At 47.3% G+C, this 27,834-nt stretch overlaps 1 protein-coding gene across 6 annotated transcripts; it reads right to left on the bottom strand.

The window, feature by feature from the left end:
* On the bottom strand, window positions 1–27,713 carry MANBAL (mannosidase beta like). Of its 6 annotated transcripts, none has more exons than XM_016937891.4 (4): window positions 27,546–27,713; window positions 18,378–18,494; window positions 15,852–16,057; window positions 1–952 (listed from the first exon to the last, which is right to left on the bottom strand). In XM_016937891.4, exons 3-4 carry the CDS (start codon window positions 15,999–16,001, stop codon window positions 845–847), a joined length of 258 nt encoding a protein of 85 aa, XP_016793380.1. In that variant the 5' UTR covers window positions 16,002–16,057; window positions 18,378–18,494; window positions 27,546–27,713; the 3' UTR covers window positions 1–844. The 6 variants fall into 6 exon arrangements, with proteins under 6 accessions (XP_016793380.1, XP_054530734.1, XP_063659403.1 ...); XM_054674759.1 differs by having other exon boundaries at window positions 27,077–27,552; XM_063803333.1 differs by having other exon boundaries at window positions 27,106–27,549.
* Between the last annotated feature and the right edge of the window lie 121 nt (window positions 27,714–27,834).

Below are 27,834 nucleotides of genomic sequence, written 5' to 3'. Positions count from 1 at the left end.
TCTGAAGCATGCATGTCAGTTTATTCACCATACTTCCCTCAGGAACCCTCTCACTGGTCAGGGAATGAAAGAATTGAAGGGATGGGGGATGTACAGGTAGAAGTAAAAGGCACACCTTGAACGTGCTATGATGGGTTGAAAAGAGGTTGGTCTGAAATTGACGAGCCTCCCATTTCAGAGGCTCAGGAAGTTTGTGCCCAGGAAATATGCACGCCTTCAGCCAAATCCCCTGCACCTGATGGAGCAGAAGCAGGCACTGCCTACCCTGGCCTGGCTGTCTGCTGGCTCTCACGCCAGGCATTTTCTGGGCCTGGCTGTCACAGCTAGTGGAATCACTAACGCTGCATGTCCATGGCATCTTGGCCTAAACAAACAGGTGAGGCCTGGCTCTGTCTACACAGCAGCAACAAAGGTGACTGATCAGCAGGAGATCTGTAGTGCACAAATAATGGGAGAGGGTGTGCTTGTCAGCATTAGACAATGACTCCAAAATGTAGTGTAAACCCACAAGGAGGGGGCAACTCAAGGAGGGACACATGACTAAGTAAGAAAATGTGACTCTGTGAGCTGACCCGGCTTCTGAACAAACCTAATACAGTCTATGCTCACAGTGTGTTTCAGCCCCCTTGACTCTAAACCGTCGCAGAAGCAGAAGGAAGAGGAAGTGGTGGATTGCCCAGCTAGAGCCTGGGGACTGTTACGACTGTCTAGATCTCTGCGGTCATAGGGCGTCACAGCCTCCTCAGACCCTGAGCCTGGAATGCGGGGGAACACAATGTAGATTCCCAGGAGGGCTGTCCCCAAGACCCTCTCCCTGCCCGCCCGGCTCCTCAGGCCTCCTCTTCTACCGCTTCTTCTTAGTCTCTTTCTTGGGCCTCTTGTTCACAGAAGGAACAGCAGCCTTGGGCTTCCTCGTCACCTCAGCACTTCTGGGCTCAGACAGTTCGGCCTCCTGTGAGGTGATAAAAAGGAGAGTCCTGCTTAGATGCATCAAGCCTGACGCCAGCAAAAGGAGATCACATCTGAAAGCAAAGAAGCATGCCACAGAAACACGAGAGATGGAAACCGTCATTCCCAGGACCTAGCACCCACACGGATGTGGGACTGCCCCGGAGCATCGTGGCTCTCAGTGAAGAATAAAGGAAGCCCCACGGGGAGGGAGCAGCTTGTGGGGTCTCAGACGCCCAGGTAGAACCTGGGATCCTTCCCTTTCCAGCCAACTGACCTTGTGTGAAACTCACTTCCCCTTTCTGTGTCTTGGTTTACTCACCTGTGAAATGGAAATAGCCACACCCGCCTTACAGGGCTGATGTGAGGAGGCAAAACTATGTGGAAAGCACCCAGGAAGTGTCAACTGCACCCAGTGACTGGCCGATCACCTCGTGCCAGGGACTGGACAAAATGTGGGCGAGGAGCTGGCTGTGGGGCAGACCCACTGTGGCTTGCCCTCCTCTGGCTGCCATTCTTGTCCTCCCATTCAACCCACAGAATGCCAGGACTGGGAGGGGTGCAGAAGGCCAGCCGGCAGGTGGGCAGTCCCACACTGTGTTCTGCGGAGCCTGTCAGAGGTGCCTCTGTGGGGGAGGGCAGAGGCAGCCTCGGGGCAGAATTCCAGACTCCCTGGGTGACAGGAGCAGCTCTGATTTTCAATCTATTTCATACACTGTGATTTGTCCCTTGTAAGACTGAAATGAAACAAAGTTCTGCTGCTAAGGAACGAAAGGTTGAAACCCACAGATCTAGCCCTGGCGTTCACTGTGCTGATAAGGAAGGGAGACTCCAGGGAAGGGACACCGCTTGGCCCAGCCACTCAGGCTCATGTCAGAGAAGTATCTGGAATAGGCTCAGTGTGCTCCTATCTAGTGTCCTCTCCTCCTCTGGGTGATAACTTGCAGTGTGCCGTGGCCAGAAAGGACGGACGTCAGAGAGGCCGGGCTAGCCCAGAGAACGCCAACCACAGCCCACAGGCCTCGTCCAGGCCACAGACTTCATCTGGCCGGCAGTGTTTATTTAAAAATTTAAGCCAATTGGGAGATTTCCCATGAAATCTGGATTCCTAGGTTCTCTTGAAACTAACCATCCGGTGACAATGGCCCTGCATTCCCTCATGGCAGTGAGGGGCTGAGGAGGCGCTGCCCCTTTTCAGGTGCCGACCGTGGCCCCCACACCCTGCCGCCCCCAGCACTATGATTGGGAAATGTTTCTCAGTGCCCATGTTCTTTATAAGAAATGGGAAAATAAGAAGCAGACTAAGACTCCTGGGAGGGGGGACACTTCCAGATGAGAAAAATACCCCTCTGTGTTTCATTTCCCAACCCCGGCTTCCAGCTCACTTTACTCCCTGACCTTCCCTGCTTGCCCCATTGGACCGTGGCCCAAGCCTCAGCCCACCCTACAGAAGAGGAGGGCCCATGCAGGGAAGGGCAGTCCCTGCCTCGGATCTGATCCAGAGGCCTGTCAGCTCCCTCCTATCGGCCAACATCGTCTCCCATCAGCCAGGCGAGATAACCAGATATGAAGAGCCAGCCAGGTCCCAGGCCCCCAAGGAGTGATTGTCCCAAGATAACTGGAGGGCTTCCCCTCCCCAGCCAGGCCTCTCACTGCAGTGCTGGATTCCTTCAGCCTGCTGAGCCTCCTCCCACCAAAAATCAAAATGATCTGAAGGTCCCCCTACTCTGTTTATGTAACTTGGCCAAAACAAAACAAAACAAAATTTGCAAGGCCTGCCTGGATCTCTAGGAAGGAGTCTGCCTTCTGAGCTCAAGGTTGGGGGCTCCTCCAGTTTCAGTGGGGCTCAGTTCAGAGACCACAGGGACAGTGAGACCCAGTTGCCGCCCCAGTGCCTCCCTCACTCCACAGGCCCTGTCTCTAGAGCCTCAACCCTTCTGGCACCTCCCAGACCTCTCCCTTGATCCAGCTGTCTGCCAGACAATCAGGACTGGCGTCTCCAAGGCACCTCCAACTTAACTGTCCCAGACCCAGAAGGCCCGGCCCTCCTCCCACTGGTGGAGCAACCAGAGACCCGGTAACCTCACCCTCTCTCTGCTCCCCACTGTCCAGTGGGTCACCATGTCCTGCTGACATGACCCCCTCTACCTCTTGATTCTGCTACTCTCTCCAGCATCCAATTCCCCCTTCAGTTCCGCCCACAGCTAAGCAAAGTGCCTGCTGTCTCTGTCCATTCCTCATGCACCCACGAAAGGAACTATTCTAAAGTGCAGGTCTGACCACTGCACCTTCCACCTTAAAGCTTCCAGTGGCTGTCTCTGGAATGGCATCTAAGAAAGGCCACCTCTCCAGCCTCACATGGGCTCCTCTTCATCCCCCACACTGAGTCAGGCCCCAGAGCTTCCGCTGGTCACCTTCATCAACAGGAATACCTGTTTCCTTGGCCACCCGGCAAACTGCTCCCATGGTTTGGCCCTGTCCATGAATACACTCCTACTCACTGTCTAGCCTTCCTTCCCTGCTCCTCCTTCCAGCTGGGGGCAGCCCCTCCTCCCTCCTCGGGCCCCTAGGCACCCAGGAACCTTATAATGCCACCATTCTTTTTAAGACAGGGTCTCACTCTTTTGCCCAGGCTGGAGTGCAGTGGCTCGCTATTAGCTCATTGCAACCTCCGCCTTCCAGGTTCAAGTGATTCTCCTGCCTCAGCCTCCTGAGTAGCTAGAATTACAGGCACCCGCCACCACGCACAGCTAATTTTTTATATTTTTAGTAGAGATGGGGTTTTATCACGTTGGCCAAGCTGGTCTCAAACTCCTAACCTCCAGTGATCCACCCGCCTCAGCCTCCCACAGTGCTGGGATTACAGGCGTGAGCCACTGCGCCCAGCCCATAATGCCACTATTATTTTCCCATAGTTACATGTTTTCTTTGTTTTTTTTGAGATGGAGTCTCGCTCTGTCACCCAGGCTGGAGTGCAGTGGCTCGATCTCGGCTCATTGCAAGTTCCGCCTCCTGGGTTCATGCCATTCTCCTGCCTCAGCCTCCCGAGTAGCTGGGACTACAGGCACCCGCTACTGGCTAATTTTTATATTTTTAGTAGAGACGGAGTTTCACCGTGTTAGCCAAGATGGTCTCGATCTCCTGACCTCGTGATCTGCCCGACTCGGCCTCCCAAAGTGCTGGGATTACAGGCGTGAGCCACCGCGCCCGGCCAGTTACATGTTTTCATGTTAGTCTCCCCTATTAGCCCATGAGCACTTTGGGATAGCTTCAACTGTTGCTGAATCAATGAATGAGTGAATGAATGAATGAAATGAAAGAACAGCCAAGGTCTCCCAGTAACCATGAGAACTTCATTCTTGTTTATTCCCATGAAAATACAGCACTTAAAACTAGGCCTCACTTTTCCATGATCACAGAGGATATGAACAGACTTAAAACCGAATATACATACCCTGGCCTAAATTATGCCTTAAGCATAGCTGCCAATAATAACAACAGCTGAGCGTGGTGGCACATGCTTGTCCTCCCAGCTACTCGAGAGGTTGAGACAGGAGGATCACTAAAGCCCAAGAATTTGAGGCTGTAGTGCGCTATGACTGTGTCTGTAAATAGCTACTACACTCCAGCCTGGGCAACAGAGAGAGATTCCCTCTCTAAAAAACAAGAGACACAACAGCTGCTAATTATTTATTGTTTATAATATGCCAGACCCTGTGTTATGTGTCTGGACATGACGGCCTCACAAAGTGCCATAATGAGGCCCAATTTATAAACAAAGGAACAGACACTCAGGTCATATGACTTGCCTAAGGCCTTAGCTGGTGAGTAGCAGACCCAAGATTTGAAACTAACCTCTTCATGGGTACACGGTCCAGCCTCTCCCAGGTTTCCTGGGGCCCTCAGGGGTAGGAATAAGTTGAATCCGAGTTAACTATGAAATCTACTCTCTATTTAGCAGCCCCCAGAACCACAAGGTGCCTCTGGAATGGTAAGTACAGCTCCTCTGAGAACCTATCTGTCAATGGGTCACCTACAACCCCTTGTTTGTGACTAAAGTCCCTACAGCAATCAGAAAAGTGGGTTTGTGCTCCAGATCACGCTTGATTTTTTACAGCTGAAGGCAGTCTTCTGTGGGTGTGTGTACATATTACAGTTATCGAGTCATCTGAATGCTTGATCTGTCTCCTCCTCACCCCAGACCTCCTCCTCTCTTCCCTACCTCAGCTTTTAGAGCCGTCACGCACCCAGTTACCCAAGCTAGACACCTCCAAGTCATTTATGAGTTCTCAGCATCCAACCTGTCCCCAAGGTCTGTCCATTCCGCTTTCCAACGGGCTCTAGACCCAGCCAGTCCCCTCTGGACACACTCCACTGCCCAGCTCAGACCCAGGTCCCCTGCCGGCCCCACTGGTTGCATCTGCCTCCTACAGACTCTCCTGCCCGTGCCTCTACCTCCCTATGCTCATCAGAGTTTACTTTACGTTCCTTTCAGAGTCGATTTTCCTAAAACAATGACAACAGGCCGGGCGCGGTGGCTCACGCCCGTAATCCCAGCACTTTGGGAGGCCAAGGCAGGTGGATCACCTGAGGTCGGGAGTTCAAGACCAGCCTGACCAACATGGAGAAATGCCATCTCTATTAAAAATACAAAATTAGCCAGGCATGGTGGTGCATGCCTGTAATCCCAGCTACTCGGGAGGCTGAGGCAGGAGAATCACTTGAACCCAGGAGGTGGGGGCTGCCGTGAGCCGAGATCATGCCATTGCACTCCAGCCTGGGCAACAAGAGCAAAACTCAAAAAAAGTTTCGCTCAAAACAAAAACAAACAAATAAAAAAAACAATGACAACAACAATCCCAATCGTGTCTGTTTCCTCCTTCAAAAACTTTGCTGGTTCCCCTTTGTGTGAGATAAATTCCAAGACACCCAGCAGGGGCTCCAGGCCTCTCGCTCCGTCTTGGCCCCTGTTTCCAGGCAGGCCCCGTCGTGCAGCCTACTCTTGTCACCCTGAGCTACTGGCCAGCCAGTGTCTCCCAGTACTCTGCTCCCTTTCCTCCTCTGTATCTCTACCTGCACCCAGTACATGTGGGCACTGTGCCACAGGGAATGAAGATGAGAACGCACACTTAGTGGGTGTGTGCCATGTGGATGCTCACCGAGCCTCTCCATCGCCCTGGTGAGCCAGCCACCACGAGCCACACTCCACTGGCAAGGCCACTCAGGCTCCCTGAGGCCAGGTGACGGCCCCTGCAAGCTGCAGGGAAGCAAAGGCGGCCGTGACCCACATGACCTGGGCCCTGGGGTCCCAGCCACACAGGGCCTGTAGCTCCAAGTTCTTCACTGACAAGAATAACTCTCAATTAAGGGCTGCCTTTTCATTTCTCCTCAAATGTACGCCGCCCGTACCAGCCACACAGACGGCAGACTACAAAGCCGACAGCCCTGCCTTTAAATCTGGGAGCACTGCGCCTCCTCTCAAGTGAGCCTCAAGTTTCCTCAGCAATCACACTGTCACATATAAAAGAAAACTCCTGAGGCCAGGTGGCTCCTGGGTTCACAGTGGCGTCCTCTGTGGACACAGGCCCCATCAATAATGAAGCAGCTCTGCAGCGCTTACCAGGCCAGAAAATTGCTGCTATTCATCAGATCCAAATAATCAAATGTGTGCCACAATACATCACATCCCTTCCAGCATGAAAAGTGCATTGAATTTTATGATTTCCACTCTACAGTTCAATGTGGATTTAGTCCTGTAAATCAGGACAAAATGTCATTCTACGCAGGCCACTCTTTCCTTGAAAATGGCCCAGGTGCTATACTCAGGCATCTTCGTGCACCTTATCTTGCATGACCCTCTAAGAACAATGGAGTTAGGCAGGAATATCCTCTTCTGATGACGGAGGCAGACTAAGAGCAGGTCAGCACTCAGACCAGTCTGCCTAACGCTGAAGGTGCTGCCCATCCCAGCGGGCCATGAGGGCCTGAGACAGGGTGGGAGCTGAGAAAGCCTCGCAGAGATGAAACTAGCAGTGGCCTTGAGGAAAGATAGGACTGGCTGAAACAGAGAGCAAGGAAGGCCATCCATGTGGACTCAACAAGGCAAACGGAGACACGGAGTCCAGGATGCGCTTGGCAGGCGGGGAGAACTGTGATTAGAAAGAATAGCCTTGGGAGTTCATTCCAGACACAATTCAGCACGACTATGCTGGCCCTCCCCACTGGCTGCTCTGTGGCTCCTTGTGTGTCCAGCCGTCTCTCCCAAGAACCGGTCGGTACACATCTCCAGACCACAGGCTGGTGGAAGCATGTTTATACCCTCATCACACGGCAATCTCTCCAGAACGGGTCATTAAGTAAAAAACAGCCTGCCTCTCAATTCAACTGCAACCTCCTCCCAAGCTTTAAAACCAGACAGAGCAGAAATGCACAGTTGCTTCTGTGAGTCTGTATCCTGAGGTGTTGAGAATGGGTGGATGCTTGCCTGGGGCTCATTATTTATTTACGGCAGGCCTCACTGGCAACTAGCCGCCGTTTAAAATCAAGACCCTTGTGCAAAATTTTCCAGAAGAGTCCTGACCTTCTAGGCCACTGTCCTACTGCACCACAGGAATGAGCCACCTGTGGTGCAGTAGGTGCAGGTGGCTCACCATCCTGATGAGCCAAAACATCATCAGGGGTCTAAACACTGCAGGGCTTTCTGGTTGGTTGTGAAGTCTCCACGGGCATCATATTGGAAGCCACCACTCTCACCATCGCCTGTGGCGAGTCCTCCACTAGATCGCAATGCTGGCCACCGGCTGTCTGTCTTCCCAGCACCTCTTTTCCATGGGGACCCTGCCCTTTCCCTATCCCATGGGGGTCTGGGGGACTCTCAGTCACTGGGGTCACAAGAGTAGGCAGCTAAATGTGGCCTGGCCAGAGACAGCACTCATTCCTGCTTCCCACCTGTGAGACAAGGTGTATGTGGCCAAGGAGAGGCCTTCCATGAGACTCAGAAGGTGAGGAGAGGCAGAGAAATGGCTTCTCTCACCTGTCAATCCCGCCTGATAAGGGCACTGACTGTGGCTGCTGCAGTCATCTTTCCCAACACAGAACAAGGGCCTAGGAAGGAAGCCAGCACTCCCAGGAAAGCCAGGAGAGAGAGAGACACATGAAGCCCTGGAGACCCCTTGAACCCCTAAATCCAGCTGTCCTTTGAAATTCCCAGTTCCAAAAGCCAATACTGTTTCCATTGGGGGAAGCTGCTGGAGCTGTTTCTGAACTTGCAACAGGAAGAGTCCCCACTAATATGAGACGGTGGCCATCAACAAACATGGCAGAGTAGAAGTGAAAGGACCTGCCTTCTAGAAGCAGGCAGCTGGCTGTGAGCTGACGAGATGTACTATAAGCACATGAACAGATGAGAATAGTCAACACTGAAGCTAGGAGAGTTTCTGATTCACTACCGTGTATGACTGACTATCTGCCACACAAGTTGCTGAACTCAAAGTCAACACCCACTTGCTTAGTTACCTTCGTGCACCTTATCTGGCTGAATCAACACTCTGTGTAGAAATCGATCCGAAAGAGGCTTGGAGGAGGGTTATAGGGAGGAGGAAGACAGGCTCCCCACCTTGAGAGGAAACCTGTCCCCCACTTCCCACTGCACTCCATGTAGAGAGGCTATGGACCATCTCCCCCAGAAAATGTGCCTAGGCATATAAAACCTCACATTCTTGTACACAATTTGAGGGGGATCACAGACCCCTCAAACCTATCCCAGGACTTCCCTAGAAAGCCAGGAACTCCCTACTGAGAACTTTCTTCTACTGAAACCCAACTCTGAAGGACAGCAGCTGGAACACAGTGGTGGTGTCAGACTAGGCTGGCTTTCCCCAATCCTCTCCAGGGAACTGGTGTCACATGTGCTCTCCATGAACCACTCGGTGGACTTCAGGGAGGCCACACTCTCCTGGTCTCCTGCCCACTGCTCTGCCTGTCACTTGAGAGAGGGAGAGAAAGGGAGACCCCAGCTTTGTCTGCCTAGCAGTCCCCCTGTGGGAATGGACCTTCCCATCCTCACTCAGAGGTCACTCCACAGAACCCTCCCCTCCCCTCCACTGGCCACAGCTGTCCCAAGCTGGGTCAGCCACAGTTCCTTCCCTGGGGATGCTGGAACTGAGACCAGCAGGAAGGCATGGTTGTGTTTAGTGGCTGTGCTGCATCTCACCACAGGGCCAGCAAGCAGAGAAGCAGGGTCCTAGTTAGAAAAGCAAAAGACAGGAGGGAGACAGGAAGGGAGGCAGAGGGCATGCCAGTGACGAGCAGTAAGTCCCAGTTCCCACCACTCCCGGAGGCCCTGCGGCGCTCCTGCTCTTGGGTTCTAGGACAGCACCCGCACCTTCTCGGTCTATCTACATTGCACGGAAACTACTTCAACAGGTTGGGTATGCTCCAAGTTCACGTCTTTCCTGGATCTTCATTTCCCTTGCAAAACTCAGCAACTCATTCTTGGGTTTCAAGTAATAATGCTGTATTTGTTTGGTTTCCTTTTTTTTTTTTTTTTTGAGATGGAGTCTCGCTCTGTCGCCCAGGCTGGAGTGCAGTGGCACAATCTCAGCTCACTGCAACCTCCATCTCCCGGGTTCAAGGGATTCTCCTGCCTCAGCCTCTCTAGCAACTGGGATTACAAGTACACACTACCACGCCTGGCTAGTTTTTGCATTTTTAGTAGAGACAGGGTTTCACCATGTTGGCCAGGCTGGTCTTGAACTCCTGACCTCAAGTGATCCGCCCACCTCAGCCTCCCAAGTGCTGGGTTTACAGGCATCATAATGCTCCGTTAATAAAATAATTTTCAGGTCTCTATTCCCAACTTCTTGCTCGCCTTTCCTTTCCCACACGGAACATTTTGCTATTATTTCAAACTTAACACATCTAAGAACTGAACATATCCTGTCCTCCTAAAATTGGTTTGTGTTTGAGGGAAATTATCTAAAGACTTGAGTAGTGGCTGCATATTACAATCACCTGGACACTTTAAAAAAATACTGATCCAAGCCGGGCACACTGGCTCATGCCTGTAATCCCATCACTTTGGGAGGCCAAGGTGAGAGAATCACCTGAGCCCAGGAGTTCAAGACCAGCCTGGGCAACATAGTGAAACCGTGTCTCTACAAAAAAATTATTTAAAAATTAGCCAGGTGTGGTGGAGCACACCTGTAGTCCCAGCTACTGAGGAGGCAGAGGAAGGGAGGATCACTTGAGTCCAGGTCGAGACTGCAGTGAGCTACGATTGTGCCACTGCACTCCAGCCTAGGCAATAGAGTAAGACCCTGTCTCAAAAACATAAATAAAAAGAAAATACTGATCCAAGCCTTCAGAGAACAACTGAATCAGAATCTCTGGGTGTGGTCTAGGCCTTTGAAAGTTCCCCAGATGGTTCTATGTGCAGCCTTATGGAGAATCATTGGCCAGTCCAAGGACCGGCACTGTCATTCTCTAATCCCAGCTCACAGCAAACAGACATCATTGATCAATTTATTTCCTCCAGAGCAAAGCAGCAGCCCCCAGAATCCTTTTCACCATGGCCACCACGGCCACCACGCAATTGATCAGACTTGGCATGAGAGATGAAACTTACCTGCTAACCTGGACTAGATGGAAATGGTACTAGGACCTACTATCTTCTATTTTAGAATCCAGCCTACAAGAAAATGCTTGGATTAAGTGTGGCCCACGCCTCCATCAGGCTCAAACAAATGTTTGTTTTCTTAGGTCTGAGTTTAATGAGTTGCCAATGAGAAAACCTTTTCATTTGGCTTACGATTCTAGGGACTTGGTTTTTGATTTTACGAATTGATTCTTGCTCCTACTATGAAAAGGAAGGGGGTGGGGTGGGAAGCATTTGTATGTGTTCCCTCTTTTCCTCCCTGATTAACCCCAAAAGAGCTTTCAAATAATCTGCTAAGTATTGAAATACTGAAGTCATAAGCAAGTTGCAAAAAATCGGCTTACTAGAACAGGAAACATTCTTTTGCTTTTCAAAGGCTTTCCCATCATCTGGAGCCAAAAATATTATCTTCTGACCCAAAAAGCCACTAATAAACCCTGTTTCTATAGGCTAAGCAAGAGGGAAGATTTTGCCCTGAGCAAAACGGCAAAGAGGGCAAGACTGTTCTCTGGGTCCTCCCACCCTCACTTCTGCCCCCTCTCCTACCTCCTGCCACCCTCCACTTCCAGGTATCTCCCAACTGCCCTCTGGCTGCCTAGGGTCTTACAAGCTGCCCCCACTCCCATGGGCTCCCTTTCTCCCTAAGAGTACCCCGTCCCCATGTTAAAACCCCCTTCTTTCCCCTCCAAACTCCTTCCAAATCTCAGCTATTAGGGACAACCTCTAAGCAGCACAGTCTCAGCATCCACCCTCTCTTTGTAATCCTGTTTATGCACAGAATGCTGTGTTTCCTTTCTATCTAGTCAGGAGTTTGGGAAGTGAGAAAGGCTGCCTTATGGAGACACACAGAGAGCTAGCAACAGAACCCCCTGTATAACCTGGGGCCATTTGCTCCCCTGATGCGCCAGTAAAAAGTTAGATCAACAGTACTGTATTTTTTTGCTACTGATCCATTGAAAAGCTAAAAAAAAAAAAAAAGTTAAAACAGTAAGCTTCAGTTATGAAGACAATTTACTTGTGTGAGCCTTGTTTCCCTAAATGCAAGATTAATAAAAATGAGAGATGTCATGTACTATATTTAAATTTAAAAACATGAGGTTGTTGTCCAAAAGTAACCTCTAAATGGCAGTGGGTAGGGGGGTATGATGGCATATTTTTGAACCCTTCATCAACTCCCTGCCTCAAAAGACTTTAACACACTATCCCACTGAAAATCTTAAAGAGAACAATAAAGAGGCTCCTTTTCTGAAGTTTGTTGAACTAACCCAGGCTTCTGTGGCTTACTTCTAGGGGCTTCAAGCACAACAGGAGGTGAGCGGCCTCCCTGCTCTCCAAACAGCCACACACCTCTGCCTATAAAACAAGAAGGCTCATCACCTCCCTCCCTCGGGACTCCTAGCAGGCCTCATCAGCCACCAACAACCACATTTGTTATTTATAATACCGAATAGCATGCCACGTCTGCAGGGACAGAGCCCAGGAGCACAGAGGTGATGTTTTTAAAATGCGATACAATTGTGGGTGGAAGAACTCCAATAGTGATCTCCTTCTCAAGATACCAGAATAAGAGATGGACAAGACAACCTAGAGGCCACGAACCCATCCCTGTTCACCAAGGTTTTCCCACCCTTGCTGGCTGCTCCTCCCCTGCCTGTGCCCTCTATGCTGGAGCCCCTCCAGGCTCTGGCCTAGGTCCTCTTCTCATCTCCCTCCATATTCTCTCCTTAGGAGACCCTGTCCCCTCCCGTGGCTTCAAATGACATCGTATCAACTCCCACATGCTGGTCAACACTCAGCCCATGCACTCCTCCTGCTAGAGACCTTGTAAATCCACCGGCTTTTTTGACAGAACCACCCAGACATGTTAAAGTATCTGTTTAAAACTGAACTTGGCATGTTCCTTCCCTGCACCCACCCTAAGCCTGTTCCTTCACCATAGTTCTCCACTGCATCAATAGGTTCCACATTGTATCAGTAATTCCCCATCATCCTCCCAGCTACAGAAGCAGGATCTCCAGGAACAGTGATATCCAAGATATATGGATCTCCAGAACATATTGCGTATGTTAAGTGAAAAAAGAAAGTTGCAAAACTGTGTTTAATAGTATGCTATCTTTTATTTAATGAAGGGGGGAATATAAATATATATGTACACACCATACACATATATATGCATTTGTTACTGTTTTCAAAAAGAAACAAAGGAAAGATAAACTAATAACAACTGTTAACTATGTGGGAAGGAAGGGAATAGGGTGGAGGAGAATGAGATTAAAGGAAACTTCTGTGAATGTACCTTGTTATATAGTTTTGACTTTGAGAAATATTGTATATAAATGTTTTATATAATTAAAACAACAAATTAAATCAAAATTTTAAAAATCTCTAAAAATTAAAAACAGATTGAAGCAAATTAACCAAACTATATCTCATGATGGGAGACCTACACAGAGAAAAATAGTTACTAAACACAACATTTTGACCTTGTATCTCCACAAAGACATATTTTAAGGCCAAAAAAGAATCACAAAGAAGTCTTAAATTTCATTCTGAGTCTTAGTAGTAAAAAATATAGTTATTTTAAAAGTGTAACTGGTATATTGTAGATGAGCAGAATAAAGTTAATATAAATTGCTAATCTTAGAGAAGCATGCTTGCAAGGTTGGCCCTTGACTGGCATCTGGGAACTTGGATTCCAGGTGGTTCTCACAATTCCCAGAAATGATAAGAGTGGCTCACCACGCCTATACTGTGCAAACAATAAGGTTCATGCTGAACACCTGCTTGCTTTCTGGAAGTCTGGAATTTTGGTACATGCTAGGCCAAGGGTGCTTCTGTAACCAGTCCTCAGTAAGACATGTGGGCACTGAATCTCTAACTCACTTCCCTGCTAGATAACACTTCACACACATTGCCACAAATCCTTCCTGTGGGTATCCAATGGGAGAGCACTCAGACGCCTGCGCCTGTTTCCTCCAGTCTCTGCCCCATGTACCTTTTCCCTGTGCCGCCATACCTGGTATCCTTTCACTGCCACAGCTGAGAGTCCTAGTGCATCACTGAACCTGGGGTGGTCCTGGGGACCTCAGATTCAGTAGGATCTAGCAGATACATCATTTTGTTAATGTTATTGAGAACAAGATTTCCAGCATAAGATAAAGAGTTACAAGACACTAGTATAAAATCAAATAAATAGAAACACTATCACCTTACATTTGAATTGGAAATACCAGTAGGAACTCACAACTTTTTCATTTCTTAAAAAATGTTTATTTTCTATTTCTGTTTATTGAAAGGCCTAGATGCAATCACAGCTCAGTAGCACTGAAAACTTCTAATGTCCCAACTGTAGCCTCTAGATACTATTTTCTAGCTAAAAAGAACCAGAGCATTTTAGAGAAATGACTGATTCCAAGACTGGGGCAGGAAATGTACAAAATGAGCCTGGGGCCAGGCGCAGTGGCTCATGCCTATAATTCCAGCACTTTGGGAGGTCAAGGCAAGTGGATGGCTTGAGCCCAAGAGTTTGTGACCAGCCTGGGCAACATGGCAAAACCATGTCTCTACTAAAAATACAAAAATTAGCCAGCCGTGGTGGCACACCTGTAGTCCCAGCTACTTGGGAGGCTGAAGCAGGAGAATTGCTTGAACTTGGGAGACAGAGATTGCAGTGAGCTGTGATTGTGCCACTGCACTCCAGCCTGGGCAACAGACAAGACCCTGTCTCGCACACACACACAAAAGAGCCTGTGACATCTTATTGAACCATGAAGCAAGGAAGCTATCAAAGACTAATGAAGTATGACAAAGAACAAAGACATCAACTTAAAGGGGCTCCCACTGAACATAAAAAACAAATTAATGGCAGATAAGTGCCCTCAAAAAAAAAAAAAACTAAAACATATTAAATATATTAAAAATATGTTCAAAATGCTATGAAAACCAAAGCTTCATTGGTCATCATTGGAAGTTGCTAGAGCCTGAACTCACAACTTTGAAAACTGATAAATAAAGGGAAAGAACCAAGCATTTTTCCTGCTTTTCATTATGAAGAGCAATTCAGAGTAATCATACAGGTGACAAGGAAAAGGTCTTTGTTAAAGAATTCCAGCTAACAGATGCAGAAGGAAATAATGGATCTAAGCAACGACCATCAATGGATGCTAAAACCGCTTAGGTGAAAGACTGACCAGATTTTTATAATGGAGGGATCAGCTGATACCACCTAAACCCACCGATCAATCCAAGAATCTCTAAATGTGCGGCAGCCAGACACCACCTGCCTGTTGATGCCACACAGTAGGGAGTACATAGCACCAGCTCTGAGGTATTCGCACCCAATAACCTGATTGGAATGGAATCAGGCCTCTACATGGAACTCCTGTTGACAGGAAACACAGGGAACAGAGAAACACGTTAAATGACACCACAGAGAAGCAATAGCCAATTCCTGGGATGTAGGTATCCCACAGGACAAACGACCTGCTTTCTCCAATAAATCAATGTCACGAGCAAATGGGAGTGGGCAAGAAAGTGGGTAGAAGGAGGGTGTATAGTTATAAAGATACTTACAGAAGAAGAGTCAAAACAACAACAAAAAAGCCAATTTGACCATGTCATTCTCACACTTAAAACCCTCTGGCCCCTGCCCACACCTCTGGCTGCACCACTCACCATGCCCCCTCTGTGGTCTGGCCACAGTCACCTTCATTCAGTTCCTTGAATTAGCCCCTTCCTTTATTGAGTCCCTTGCACGTGCAGTGCCCTCTCCCTGGAATGTTGTCCTCGCCCCTAGCCCACTTTCACCTGGCAGAAGCCTGCTCATTCCTTCAGTCTCAGCTCAAACACTGCCTCCTCGGCAGGGCCCACAGCCCAGGGTAAGATCAGGTCTCTCTCCCCCTTGTTATATAGCCTCACTGGACTCTGTACTTCTCATGGGAGCACATGGAGGTATGTTTTTGTTATCTGCCTTCCTCCCAAGGACTAGATGCTCCTCAGGTGCAGACACTACATCTTTCAGCAGAGTCTGAAATGTAGTAGGCACTAAATAAAAATCTCCTTAATGGGTACATGAACAAATAAAGTATTAGCTATGTGGTTCAACCCACCAGGTGGAAATTCAGAGGCACACTAAATCAAAAAGGCCCAATGTAGACCCTGCTGATCTCAGTTGTGGTGGCACCTACTGTTAGTACTCAGAACCCAGCCTGGCACTCAGAGGAGCTGAGGCTCCCAGGGAAAAACTCACCGCCTCGTGGGACTTGGGAATGGGTACGATGATGGCCAGCACACAGATGAGCTGGAAGATGGCTCCCAGGAAGAGTCCGTACCGTAGCAGGTTCTCCAGGAAAGTGGGCTCGGGCACCTCCGGAGGTGAGAAGTCTAGGTCAGAGGCCATGGCCCAAGTCGCTTGCTGCCTGACGTCTCTTCTGACTCACCACTCTTTAGAACCAACTTGTAAATGCAAAGGGTCAGTGTCATATTTCTGTAACTGACATTTATTTATTTATTTATTTATTTATTTATTTATTTTTGAGATGGAGTCTCACTCTGTCGCCCAGGCTGGAGTGCAATGGCATGATCACTGCAACTTCGGCCTCCTGGGTTCAAGCGATTCTCTTGCCTTGGCCTCCCGAGTAGCTGGGATTACAGGTGTGGGCCAACACACCTGGATGATTTTTGTATTTTTAGTAGAGACAGGGTTTCACCACGTTGGCCACGCTGGTCTTGAACTCCTGACCTCAGGTGATCTGCCTGCCTCAGCCTCCCAAAGTGCTGGGATTGCAGGTGTGAGCCACCTCACCCAGCCTGTAACTGACTTTTAACTTGAACACACACACACACACCCAATAATATATACAGGAATTGTGAAATGTTAACAACTCTTGAATCTAAGTTGGGGACATATGGTCAGTCAATGAACCATTCTTTCAATTTTTCTGTATATCTGATGTTTTCCAAACATAAAGTTGAGAAAAATAAATAAATGCAAAGGGAAGCACTTCAACAAAAATCTCAAATCAACATACATTTACTAAAGGCTGCTACGTTTCAGGTTTTGTTGTTTATTTATTCATGTAGTCATCCATTCAACAAATATTTCTTGAATACCAAGCACTGAAGAATGAGCAAAACAGACAAACCCCTGCTTTCTTGGAGCCTCTACATGCTCAGGATGGAAGCAGACAATGAACACGTCGAGATGTGATATGCCAGGTAGTGATAAGCATTTTGGAAAAAACTTAAGGGCATCATTTTATTTTGTGATGAGAAGGCTCTCTCTGAAGAACAGAGACGGGAATGGAGTGGAAGAGATAAGAAGTGAGAGAGGGAGCCATTTGTGTATCTGAGGGAAACATGTTCCAGGCAGGGAAAAAAGCAAGTGTGGAGGCCCCAGGGTGGGGAAATGAGGCCAGTACAGGCAGAGAAGTGATCAGGAGGGAGGGTGGAAGGAGGTATGATCAGAGAGGAGTGGGGGCGGACCCTGATACCTCCAATTTGATTGAGTAAAATGTAAAGCTACTGAAGGGTTTTGAGCAGAAAAGTGACATGATCTGACTTCCATTTTTAAATGGAGGAGGGACAACAAGGGGAGAGGCAAAGTGGACACAGGGAGAGCCAGTAGGAGGCCCCTGCCAATAAGCCAGACAAGAGCTGCTGATGGCGTGAATGACAGGGGCAGTGGTGGCCAGTGGTGCAAGGTCCAGCCTCAGCCCAGCATTCTAGCCTCTCCTCTCAGCAGGGCCCCCACTCCTAATATCCTAGTCGAGCTGAAAGAACTGCTGTGGTTCTCCAAGAGCACTGGGCTCTTTCAAAATCCTGGGCCTCTGCCCAAGCTGCATACTCTGCAAAGAATGTCCTTTCCCACTATGACTGCTTGACAAAGCCCCCACTCTGCCTCTAAGGCTGAGCTCAAGTGTCATCTCCCCAACATGCCTCTCCTGTCACCCTCCTCTTCCCCTGGCATGACTGAACTGCTCCCCCTTTACCACAGCACCCATCAATGGCTTTCTTCTGCCCATCCCAATGATAAAGGGGCAAATTTACTTTGGAACCAGGCCCACTTGAATCTAAAACCCTTTGTGTTTCCAGAGATCTGTGCCACAATGCAATATTTTGCTAAGTCTGAGCTATCCAATATGGTGGCCATGAGCCACACATGACTATTAAGACTTGAAACGCAGCTAGTTTGAATTGAGATGCTAATTACACACCCATTTTCAAAGACCTAGTATGAAAATAAGAATGTAATCTATCTCATTCATAATGTTTTCATATTGATTACATGCTGAAACGATTGCAGTGGCTCACGCCTATAATCTCAGCACTTTGGGAGGCCACGGTGGGCAGATCACTTGAGCTCAGGAGTTTGAGACCAGCCTGGACAACACAGCGAGACCCCATCTCTACAAAAAAAATAATAAATTAGGCAAGAGTGGTGGCTCACTCCTGTATTCCCAGCTACTCGAGAGGCTGAGGTGGGAGGATCACTTGAGCCCAGGAGCTTAAGGCAGTGAGCCATGATCACGCCACTGCACTCCAGCCTGGGTGACAGAGCGAGACCCTGCCCCCACCCCACCCTGCCACCAAAAAATACACGTAAAAAATAATTGGCTGGGCATGGTGGGTTACGCCCAAAGTGTAAGCCCAACACTTTGACAGGCCAAGGCAGAAGCATCACTTGAACCCAGGAGTTTGAAACCAGCCTGGGCAACAGAGTGGGACCCTGTCGCTATAAAAAATTTAAAAATTAGCCGGACGTGGTGGTACACACCTGTAGTCCCAGCTACTCAGAAGGCTGAGGCAGGAGAATTGCTCCAGCTGGGAGGTCGAGGCTGCAGTGAGCCAATGAGTCGTGATTGCGCCACCCTGAGTGACGGGGTGAGAGATCCTGTTTAAAAAAAAAAAAATCAAATTGAAAGCAAGGACTCAAGATACTAATGTTCATAGCAGCATTATTCACAATAGCCAAAAGATGGAAACAACTAAGAGTCCATAAACAGATGAATGGATAAGCAAAACGTAGTATATACATACAATGGAGTATTACTCAGCCATAAAGGAAATGAATTTCTGATACATGCTACAACATGAATGAACCTTGAAAACATTATGAGCTTTGAATAAATATATATGAAATAAGCTAGACACAAAAGGACAAATATTGTATGAGTCCCCTTATATGAGGTACCTGGAATAGGCAAATTCAGAGACAGAAAGTAGAATTGAGGTTACCAAGGGCTGGAGGGAAGGGAAATGGGGAGATATTGTTTACTGGGTACAGAGTTTCAGTTTGCAAAGATGAAAAAGTTCTAGAAATAGACAGTGACGATGGTTATACAACACTGCAAATACCACTGAATTTTAAACTTAACAACAGTTAAAATGGTAAATTTGTTACATATATTTTGTCACAATTTTTTAAAAATCTGTTTCTTTTTACCCATTTATTTATTTATTTAGAGACAGGGTCTCACTCTGTCACCCAGGCTGGAGTACAATGGCACAAACATAACTCACTGTAGCCTCAAACTCTTATGCTCAAGTGATCCTCCTGCCTCAGCCTCCCAAAGTGTTGAGATTACAGGCATCATCCCTTTTTGCTTTTTAAATGTGGCTACTGGAAAATGTAAAATTATAGTCTGTATTATATTTCTGTGGGGAAGCCCTGGGGTAGAGACAATCCTAAAGACCTGCCTCACAGGGCGCAGTGGCTCATGCCTGTAATCCCAGCACTTTGGGAGGCTGAGGTGGGCAGATCACCTGAGGTCAGGAGTTTGAGACCAGCCTGACCAACATGGAGAAACCCCGTCTCTACTAAAAATACAAAAAAATTGGCCGGACATGGTGGCAGGTGCCTGTAATCCCAGCTACTTGGGAGGCTGAGGCAAGAGAATCGCTTGAACTCGGGAGACGGAGGTTGCAGTGGGCCGAGATCACGCCATTGCACTCCAGCCTGGGCAACAAGAGTGAAACTCCATCTCAAAAAAAAAAAAAAAGGCCTGCCGCCACCTTGGCTCTGCTGCTTCACTGCTTTGCACCATGTTTCCAACATGAAGTAACCGAAGAATAATAAAAACAACCTTCGTAAGTAAACAGAGCCGGACTTACACACGAGTATTGCTTCCCTTTCAGCCTGGTCACTTCAGAAGGTCATGTGCCTGGGGCAACAGGATGGCCACTTTTCACATCAGCTCTGTCTACCATGGGAATGGCCTTCAAAGCTTGAGGCTCTTTTTTTTCCCCCCCCAGAATCCTCAGAGCTGGCAGATCTTCATCCTCCCAGGAAGGATTTGACTTCTGGAAAGAGCCCAACATCATCTGGTTCCAAGTGCAGTGAATCAGGTGGCACTGAGCTCAGGAATACCATTTTTGGTCAAATACAAGGTATGATGCTCAGACTCCAAGCAGATTACTTGGGGTGGCTCATAAACTGGCCCTGAAGTGAATTCCAAGGCGGCTGCAAGAACAGCTTCACTGGAAGAAATGTAACAGCCTCTACCAGCACCACCACCATGTGAATACCAAGGCTTAAGAACGCGTCCTCATTTCTCCGCAGTTGCACCTCATAAAGTGTGCATTTTTTAAAACGCCCTTGGCCCCAAGCTTTTTGCTTAAGGCTGTAACAAGCTTTATGAGCTTATAAATACTCAGATTTACTAGTGTTACTACTAACAGCAACATTGTGATAAGAAATATTTGGAGTGGTACAACAGAAAGATAGGGCAAGAGTTGGGAAGCAGAGGACAAAAGCCCCTGCTCTATCTGCAAGTAGCTACACTTTGGGCTAATAATCTCTTGACCTCTGGAGACGGGATGTTCTCATGAGCCAAGCAACAATAATACCTATAATACATTTAGGCCTTTTTTTAAAAAATGGCAATTAGACAAAATATAACAAGAGCCATAAAAGTGATTATATCCTTTGACTGAATAACTTACTTCCTAGAATTTATAGTAAGGAAACAATTCAAAAGAAGAAAAAGCCTTCAGGTACAAAAAAGTTCATGGCAGCACTATTCATAATACTGAAAAACAGGAAGCAACCCAGGCGTCCAACAATCAGGAAGCAGTTAACCCAGTGATGGTACATGATGGCATAATCCCTCTTCACTACCCGGCAAATATAAACATTGTGTATCAGGTCAGTGGAAAGTCTTTGCAAAGTAACAGTAATTGAAAAAAATAAGCAATTGTATAAACACTATGATTGGAACCATCTATAAGCTGATTTCATGGGCTAAAGATCAAAAGATGCTACAGAAACATAAATAGTTGCTGTTAAGGTGAATAAGTCATGAGTTTTAATTTTTTGGAATGTTACGAAACAATAAAGTATCTAAGAAAAATCTATGCCCTACCTACTTCCTTCACAAGACTTTTGTTAGGGTATAATGTCATACTGTCCAATAAAGTTTTCTGCAGTGATGGAAATGTTCTGTATTTGTGTTCTCCAAATGGTAGCCACCAGCCACATGTGGCTGTTGAAAACTTAAATGTTACAGAGAAGCTGAATTTTTAATTTTATTTAACTAATTAACAATAAAAAGCCACATGTGGCCAAAGGTTCCCTACTGGACAGCACAGGTGTAACAGGAGGGTGGTTGTGAAAAGGTTCTGGAAACATAAACTGCTCTACACACACTGTGCGCCGTACGGCTCTCATCTAGTTCTCTCTGCACCTCTGTGCTTTACTTCCCAGCCCTCCTGCCAGTATTTCTGGGCTTTCCTTTCCTGATGACCAAAGTCAAACAAGTCCTATTCATCCTGCAGATCTCAACTAGGAGACACCCCTTCGACTGGCTGTGACAGGTTTTGTTCCCTGGCCATTGTTCCAGCAGCAGCAGCAGTCGGCAAATGAACGGCCAGGTGTTGCGAACAGCACTTTACAGGTAGCAACTCGCATACTTCACCACCACACTGGGAGGTGGTATTACTAATGAGGATGAGGAAACCAAGGCTTGGAGAGGTTATATGACCTACCCAGGGATAACCTGGCTGATAAGTGGCAAAGGCAAGATTCAAAGGGGCTGGCTTCTCCAGAGCCAGGGCGCTTACCCAGTATGTCAATCGTTTTCAAACTGCAGGCTGTGGCCCATTAGTGAGCCAGGAAAACCATTTAGGGGGCTGCAACCAGCATTTTTTATTAGCCAGCACTTTATTTAAGTAGGTAAATAACAATAGAAAATATCAGAGTATCACATTAAGGCCGGTATTATATCCTGAAGCTTTTTCAACATCCATCTACATCTGAGCATGCATGTGCTGGATCAAATTTTAGAATGTTATTTCTTATTGTTTGAGAAATATTACACTGGAATCTACTGTTTTCTATTTGATCCATTGTAATCTCTTGAACAGCAAGGATCTTGGGTACATCTTGAGTTTATTCCAGGTCCTGACTCATAAATATTTGGTAAATGACTAAGCCTATGCCTCTGTTTCCCACCTCGAAAGCAAGAGCAGATGCCTCAACCAACAGAGTCATCATTTAACAACAAGGAGGAGCTGAGAGGCCACGAGGTTTCCCTAGACTCTCCTGATGAGTCAGGGCAGAGCTGCTATCCTGGTCTCTAGCCCTGTCCTGCTCCAGACTTGCTTACAGGTAGAGGTTTTTATACACCAGGGGACTTTCATACCCCATCAGAATTTAACAAAAGGCGCATAATTAATTATTACTGAATGTGGCAAATAATTTCAAGAGGTTACTGGACACTGCGAAGTTCACCCCTGAATGCCAGACACTGGTGACGTAAGACATTAATTCATTGGACAAATATTTATTGTGAATCTACTATGTGCCAGGCACTGGTCTAATCCCTGCCACGGAGTTTCCATTCAGTTAGAAGTACTCACACACACACATACACATGCAATGTCAGGGGTGAGTATTACAATACATACAGGAAGGAAGAAGAGGGTAGTACTATTTAATATGAGGTGGTCGGGGAAGGGCCTCTCTGCAAAGGTGACATTTCAACAGAGGAAAGAAGAAAGCAAAGGAAGAAGTCATTTAAACATCTGCCAGAGTATCCCAGGATGGAGGGACGGCAAGGGCCAAGTCCCTGAGGCAGGAATAAGCAACATGATCAAGAACAGTCAAGTAAGCAAGCTGCAGGCCATTATGAGGACTCTGGCCAGTCTCTGAGTGAAAAGGGAACTACTGGAAGGTTCTTAGCAAAGAAATCACATGGTCTCACTCATTTCAAAATGATCCCTCTGGCTGCTTTGTTGACAACAGACTGTAGGGGACAAGACTGAAAGCAAGGAGACCAGTGAAGAGGCTACTTTAACAGTCAAAAGACACATTTGCACCAGGGTGGTAGCTGTGGAGGTGGTAAATTCTCAGCTTACAGATATATTTTGGTGAAGGCCAACAGGAATGCTGAGGTGAAATCTGAAAGAAGTTAAAAATAATCCCTGAAGAAGGGGAAACTATCCTGTATGACACTATAATTAGGAATACAAAATATTAAGCATTTGTCAAAACCCAAAAAACTTGACAGCACAAAGAGTAAAGTTTAATGTATGCAAATATTTTTAAAAAGACATAGGAAGGCCACACCCATAATCCCAGAACTGTGAGAGGCCAAGGCAGGAGGATTGCTTGAGCCCGGCAGTTTGCAACCAGCTTGGGCAACATAGTGAGACCCAGTTTTTAAAACACACCAACATACACACGCATGAAGTCAGGGTGTTCCAGGATGGAATGCAGAATGTGACATTCTGAATCCAAATGTATTAAACAACTTCACTGAAAGGGTAGTGGGGGAATAGGGTGCTGACCTAAGTAACTTTGAAAACGAGTGGAGCCTGTAAGACTGAAGGCAAAAGGAACTGCACGTACACACTGTACTCTAGCTGGAAAGTTGTTTCCCACAGGGGATCGGGGGAGCAATTCTAAAACCACCATACATGTATGCTAAATGGAACAATTAAGTAAATGTATGGTGAATGGTGGGAGTCGGGTTTGTCACAGGTAGAGTGGGAGGTTACAGACAAGCAAGAGAAGGAAGCTAGAACACGGGTCCCCAACCCCCAGGCCACAGACCAGTACCAGTCCATGGCCTGTTAGGAACCAGGCCGCACAGCAGGAGGTGAGCGGCAGGTGAGCAAGCGAAGTTTCATTTATATTTACAGCCGCTCCCCATCACTCACATTACCGTCTGAGTTCCACCTCCTATCAGATCAGCGGCTGCATTAGATTCTCATAGAAACACGAACCCTATTGTGAACTGCGCATGTGAGGGATCTAGGCTGTGTGCTCCTTATGAGAATCTAATGCCTGATGATCTGTCACTGTCTCCCATCACCCCCAGACGGGACCGTCTAGTTGTAGGAAAACAAGCTCAGGGCTCCCACTGATTCTACATTATGGTGAGTTGTATGATCATTCCATTATATATTACAATGTAATAGTAACAGAAATAAAGTGCACAATAAATGTAATGCACTTGAATCATCCCAAAACCATCCCCACCCCCAGGTCTGTGGAAAAATTGTCTTCCATGAAACCGGTCCCTGGTGCCAAAAAGGTTGGGGACTGCCAAGCTAGAACAATCCATGCAGTCATGGATAAGAGTTGGACATCAGTTATGTTTAGCTGAACATAGATACAGGTGGTTATATATGGAAATACTTCTAGATCTGTGCATATATACGTATGTCTCTTACTCTGTCCACTGCGAAGGCCTAGAAGCAAGGACACTGAGAAGCACTGAGCATACCTAGAGCCCAGATCTTGTTTTCTGGGCCATTCTCCAATTAAAGGAGCCAGGGCTCCTTGGGAAATGGCTAATTCTAGGACTGGGGCAGAAACATACCAGATGAGTCTGGAATAGAAAGAAAGTGCTCAACAAAACAAAACAAAGCAAAACATATAGAGGGGGATATGTCAAAGGGATACAGGAGCCAAGTGGAAGAGCTCCCAATGGCCAATGGAGGAACAATTTGAGCAACAAAATAAAGTAGTACTGGATTCTGGTCCAAAGTATAAAATAAACATCCATGAGTTCAGGCCCGGCATGGTGGCTCACGCCTGTAATCCCAGGAGAGGGGATTCCTGTAATCAGGAGGCCAAGGCAGGTGGATCACCTGAGGTCAGGAGTTCAAGACCAGCCTGGCCAACATGGTGAAACTCTCTCTACTAAAAATACAAAAATTAGCCAGCCATGGTGGTAGATGCCTGTAATCCCAGCTACTCGGGAGGCTGAGGCAGGAGAATCACTTAAACCCGGGAGGTGGAGGTGGCAGTGAGCCAAGACTGCACCACTGCACTCCAGCCTGGGCGACAGCGGGAGACTCTGTCTCAAAACAAAACAAATCCATGAGTTCACACCGATACAAATATATGACTCTGTAAGCAAAAAATAGAGGAACAGACAAATTTCCCACAGAGAACTCCAAATAATTTGCATTATATACTCTGCCTTTAAGCATGAGGCATAATTCCACACTTCTTAAATGTGTGCTGTACATAATGACTTTCTCCAAAAGTACAGTGCGGAAAGTGCAGGAGGAAAAGTAACTCTACACTGGAAAAGCCTGACTACTACCTCAAGCCAGGTGGCCCAAGCTAACAGATGTCAACAATGATAACTCATATCGATAGTATGTACCCTTGATATGATGTGATGAGAATAGCACTTTACTTCTGTGGTTGGATTAGTCCATTTTCATACCACTTTGAAGAAATACCCAAGACTGGGTAATTAATAAAGAAAAAGAGGTTTAATGGACTCACGGTTCCACATGGGTGGGTAGGCCTCACAATCACGGCAAAAGGCAAAGGGGAGGCAAGGGCATGTCTTATGTGACAGCAGGCAAGAGAGTGTGTGCAGGGGAACTGCCCTTTATAAAACCATCAGATCTCCTGAGACTTATTCACTATCAGGAGAATAGCATGGGAAAGACCCACCCCCATGATTCAATTGTCTCCCACCAGGACCCTCCCACAACATGGGGGGATTATGGGAGCTACAATTCAAGATGAGATTTGGGTGGGGACACAGCTGAACCCTATCAGTGGTCCTCCTCCCCAAAAACCCATTACCCTGATCTTACTCATGTCAAAAACAGGCAAATCCTAATTAAAGGTCCTTCTGCAAAATATCTGACCAGTCAGTACTATCTTCAAAACCCTCAAGTTCATCTAAAACAAGGAAAGTCTGAGAAACGATCACAGAGATGATGAGCCTCAAGAGATATGATGACTAAATGTAATAGGGTGCCCTGGATAATACCAGGACAGAAAAAGGACATTAGGGAAAAACTAAGGAAATGTGAATAAAGTACAGATTAGAGTTAATAATAATGTATCAATATTGGTTCAGTAATTGTGACAACATTTCAGATATTAGTAATAGGGGAAACGTGGGCTATATGGGCACTCACTGAAGTATCTTTGCGATAACTTTGTAAATCTAAAATTATTCTAAAACAAAAAGGTTATTGGGGAAAAAAAGAATGGGTCAACATTTCAAAACAAATAAATAAATAACCACTGAGACAAGTATAGCTCTCAAGACTTAGCAAATACTAAATCTTAAGACTGAAAAACTCAGATTTCACGACTGCCACAGGCCTTCATCTCCCAATGTTGTGTACTGTGCTGGTAGGCCATTCTTGGCTTCTAACGAAGTAACTTTAAATTCTGTCGTGAAAATTCAACTGAAAACAGACTGGGGAATAGAAACCAGTGTCAGAAGTTACTGTTTTAGGCCGGGCACAGTGGCTCATGCCAGTAATCCCAAACACTTTGGGAGGTCCAGGAGGAAGGATATCTTGCCTCCAGGAGTTCAAGACCAGGAAGGAAAACATAGTGAGACTCCATCTCTATTTCAACTTCTTTTTAATTAAAAAGAAAAAAAAGCCGGGTGTGGTGGCTCCCGCCTATAATCCCAACACTCTGGGAGGCCGAGGCGGGTGGATCACCTGAGGTCGGGAGTTTGAGACCAGCCTGGCCAACATGGTGAAACCCTGTCTCTACTAAAGATACAAAAATTAGCCGGGCGTGGTGGCACACGTCTGTAATCCCAGCTACTCGAAAAGCTGAGGCAGGAGAATCGCTTGAACCCAAGAAGCGGAGGTTGCAGTGAGCCAAGATCCCGCCACTGCCCTTCAGCGTGGACGAGAGAGAGACTCCGTCTCTAAATAAATAAATAGAATGGCTTTAAAAAAAAAAAAAAAAGGAAAGAAAAAGAAGTTACCGCTTTATGGCAATGGGTTGTACAGCCTGGCCCGGCCCATTAAAACAAATTCCTAAGAACCACGCAAAACTAGATTAGAATGCAAAGCTAAGCCACCTCTCTGGGCAAAGTCACACTGGTAGCCGGTGGGCTGAAACTGGTGTGCAGATGCCCTGCAAAATATAATTATTAATCTAAATGTGTTGTCACCATTTTAAAAATGTTTCTCATATTCATTTCTCGCTTCTCTTAGAATTCGTACAACAAACATGGACTGTGCACCTACTAAGGGCTTTACATTCACCACCTCGGTACCTCGCAGTACAAGCGTGTATGTCCATTTTAGAAGACGAAACTGAGGGCCAGAGAGGAACCGTGACTTGCCCACGGTAACAGAGCCATACGGATTCGAACCCTGGCCAGATTCACTCTGGAGCTCAGGGTTCTCCTACTGCTCCACCTGTGGGAGGAAAGGCACGGACCAGGCCATGAGGAGCCCTGGGTTCTGGCCCAGCCTCCGCACGAAAGCGCAGGGCTGCCCCAGGCGAGGCCCTCCGCCTCCCGGGGGGCTCAAATTCCCCTCCGGAAGTAACTTTCGAACAACCGCCGAGGGAACGTATTCAGGCCCTGAGCGGAGCGACAGCCGGGCCCACCAAGCGGCGCCGCTGGAGACAGGCCGGCCGGGAAAGCCAGGCCACCGCACCGAGGACGCCTCTCTCTCGGTTCCCGCCCCGCCGCAAAGGTGCGGCACTCACCTCCCGCGCCGCCGCGCCGCTCCCCCGGAAGTAGTTCCCTGCGACCCTGAGTCCCGGAAGTGACGCGCACTGAGCAACCAACCGGCTCTGTTCCGCCCACGTTGCCAGGTTTCTGGGTGAGGCACCGCTGGGTTTTGTCGACTTTTGTCCCTGTTCTGTGGGTTCGAGCTGGACAAAGAGGTTTGGGGAAATGAAATCTAGAGCTTGTCAATTCTTTAAGCTCCTATATCACTCAGCTCGTTTCAGCAACATTTTTGTTTAATTAAAAAGAAAACAAAAGAAGTTACTT

Source organism: Pan troglodytes, chromosome 21 (genome assembly GCF_028858775.2).
Source record: "Pan troglodytes isolate AG18354 chromosome 21, NHGRI_mPanTro3-v2.0_pri, whole genome shotgun sequence".
In the NCBI taxonomy this organism is placed as follows: domain Eukaryota; kingdom Metazoa; phylum Chordata; class Mammalia; order Primates; family Hominidae; genus Pan; species Pan troglodytes.
Note: the sequence above shows the minus strand (reverse complement) of the source record. Positions and strands in the feature narration are given on the sequence as shown.

Bases quoted from the DNA above. Each gene is read 5' to 3' on its own strand.
- MANBAL (XM_016937891.4), bottom strand. From the start codon at position 16,001: ATGGCCTCTGACCTAGACTTCTCACCTCCGGAGGTGCCCGAGCCCACT. The intron at 953-15,851 runs GTGAGTTTTTCC...ATCACCTCACAG, and splicing joins TTCCCAAGTCCCACGAGGCG to GAGGCCGAACTGTCTGAGCC.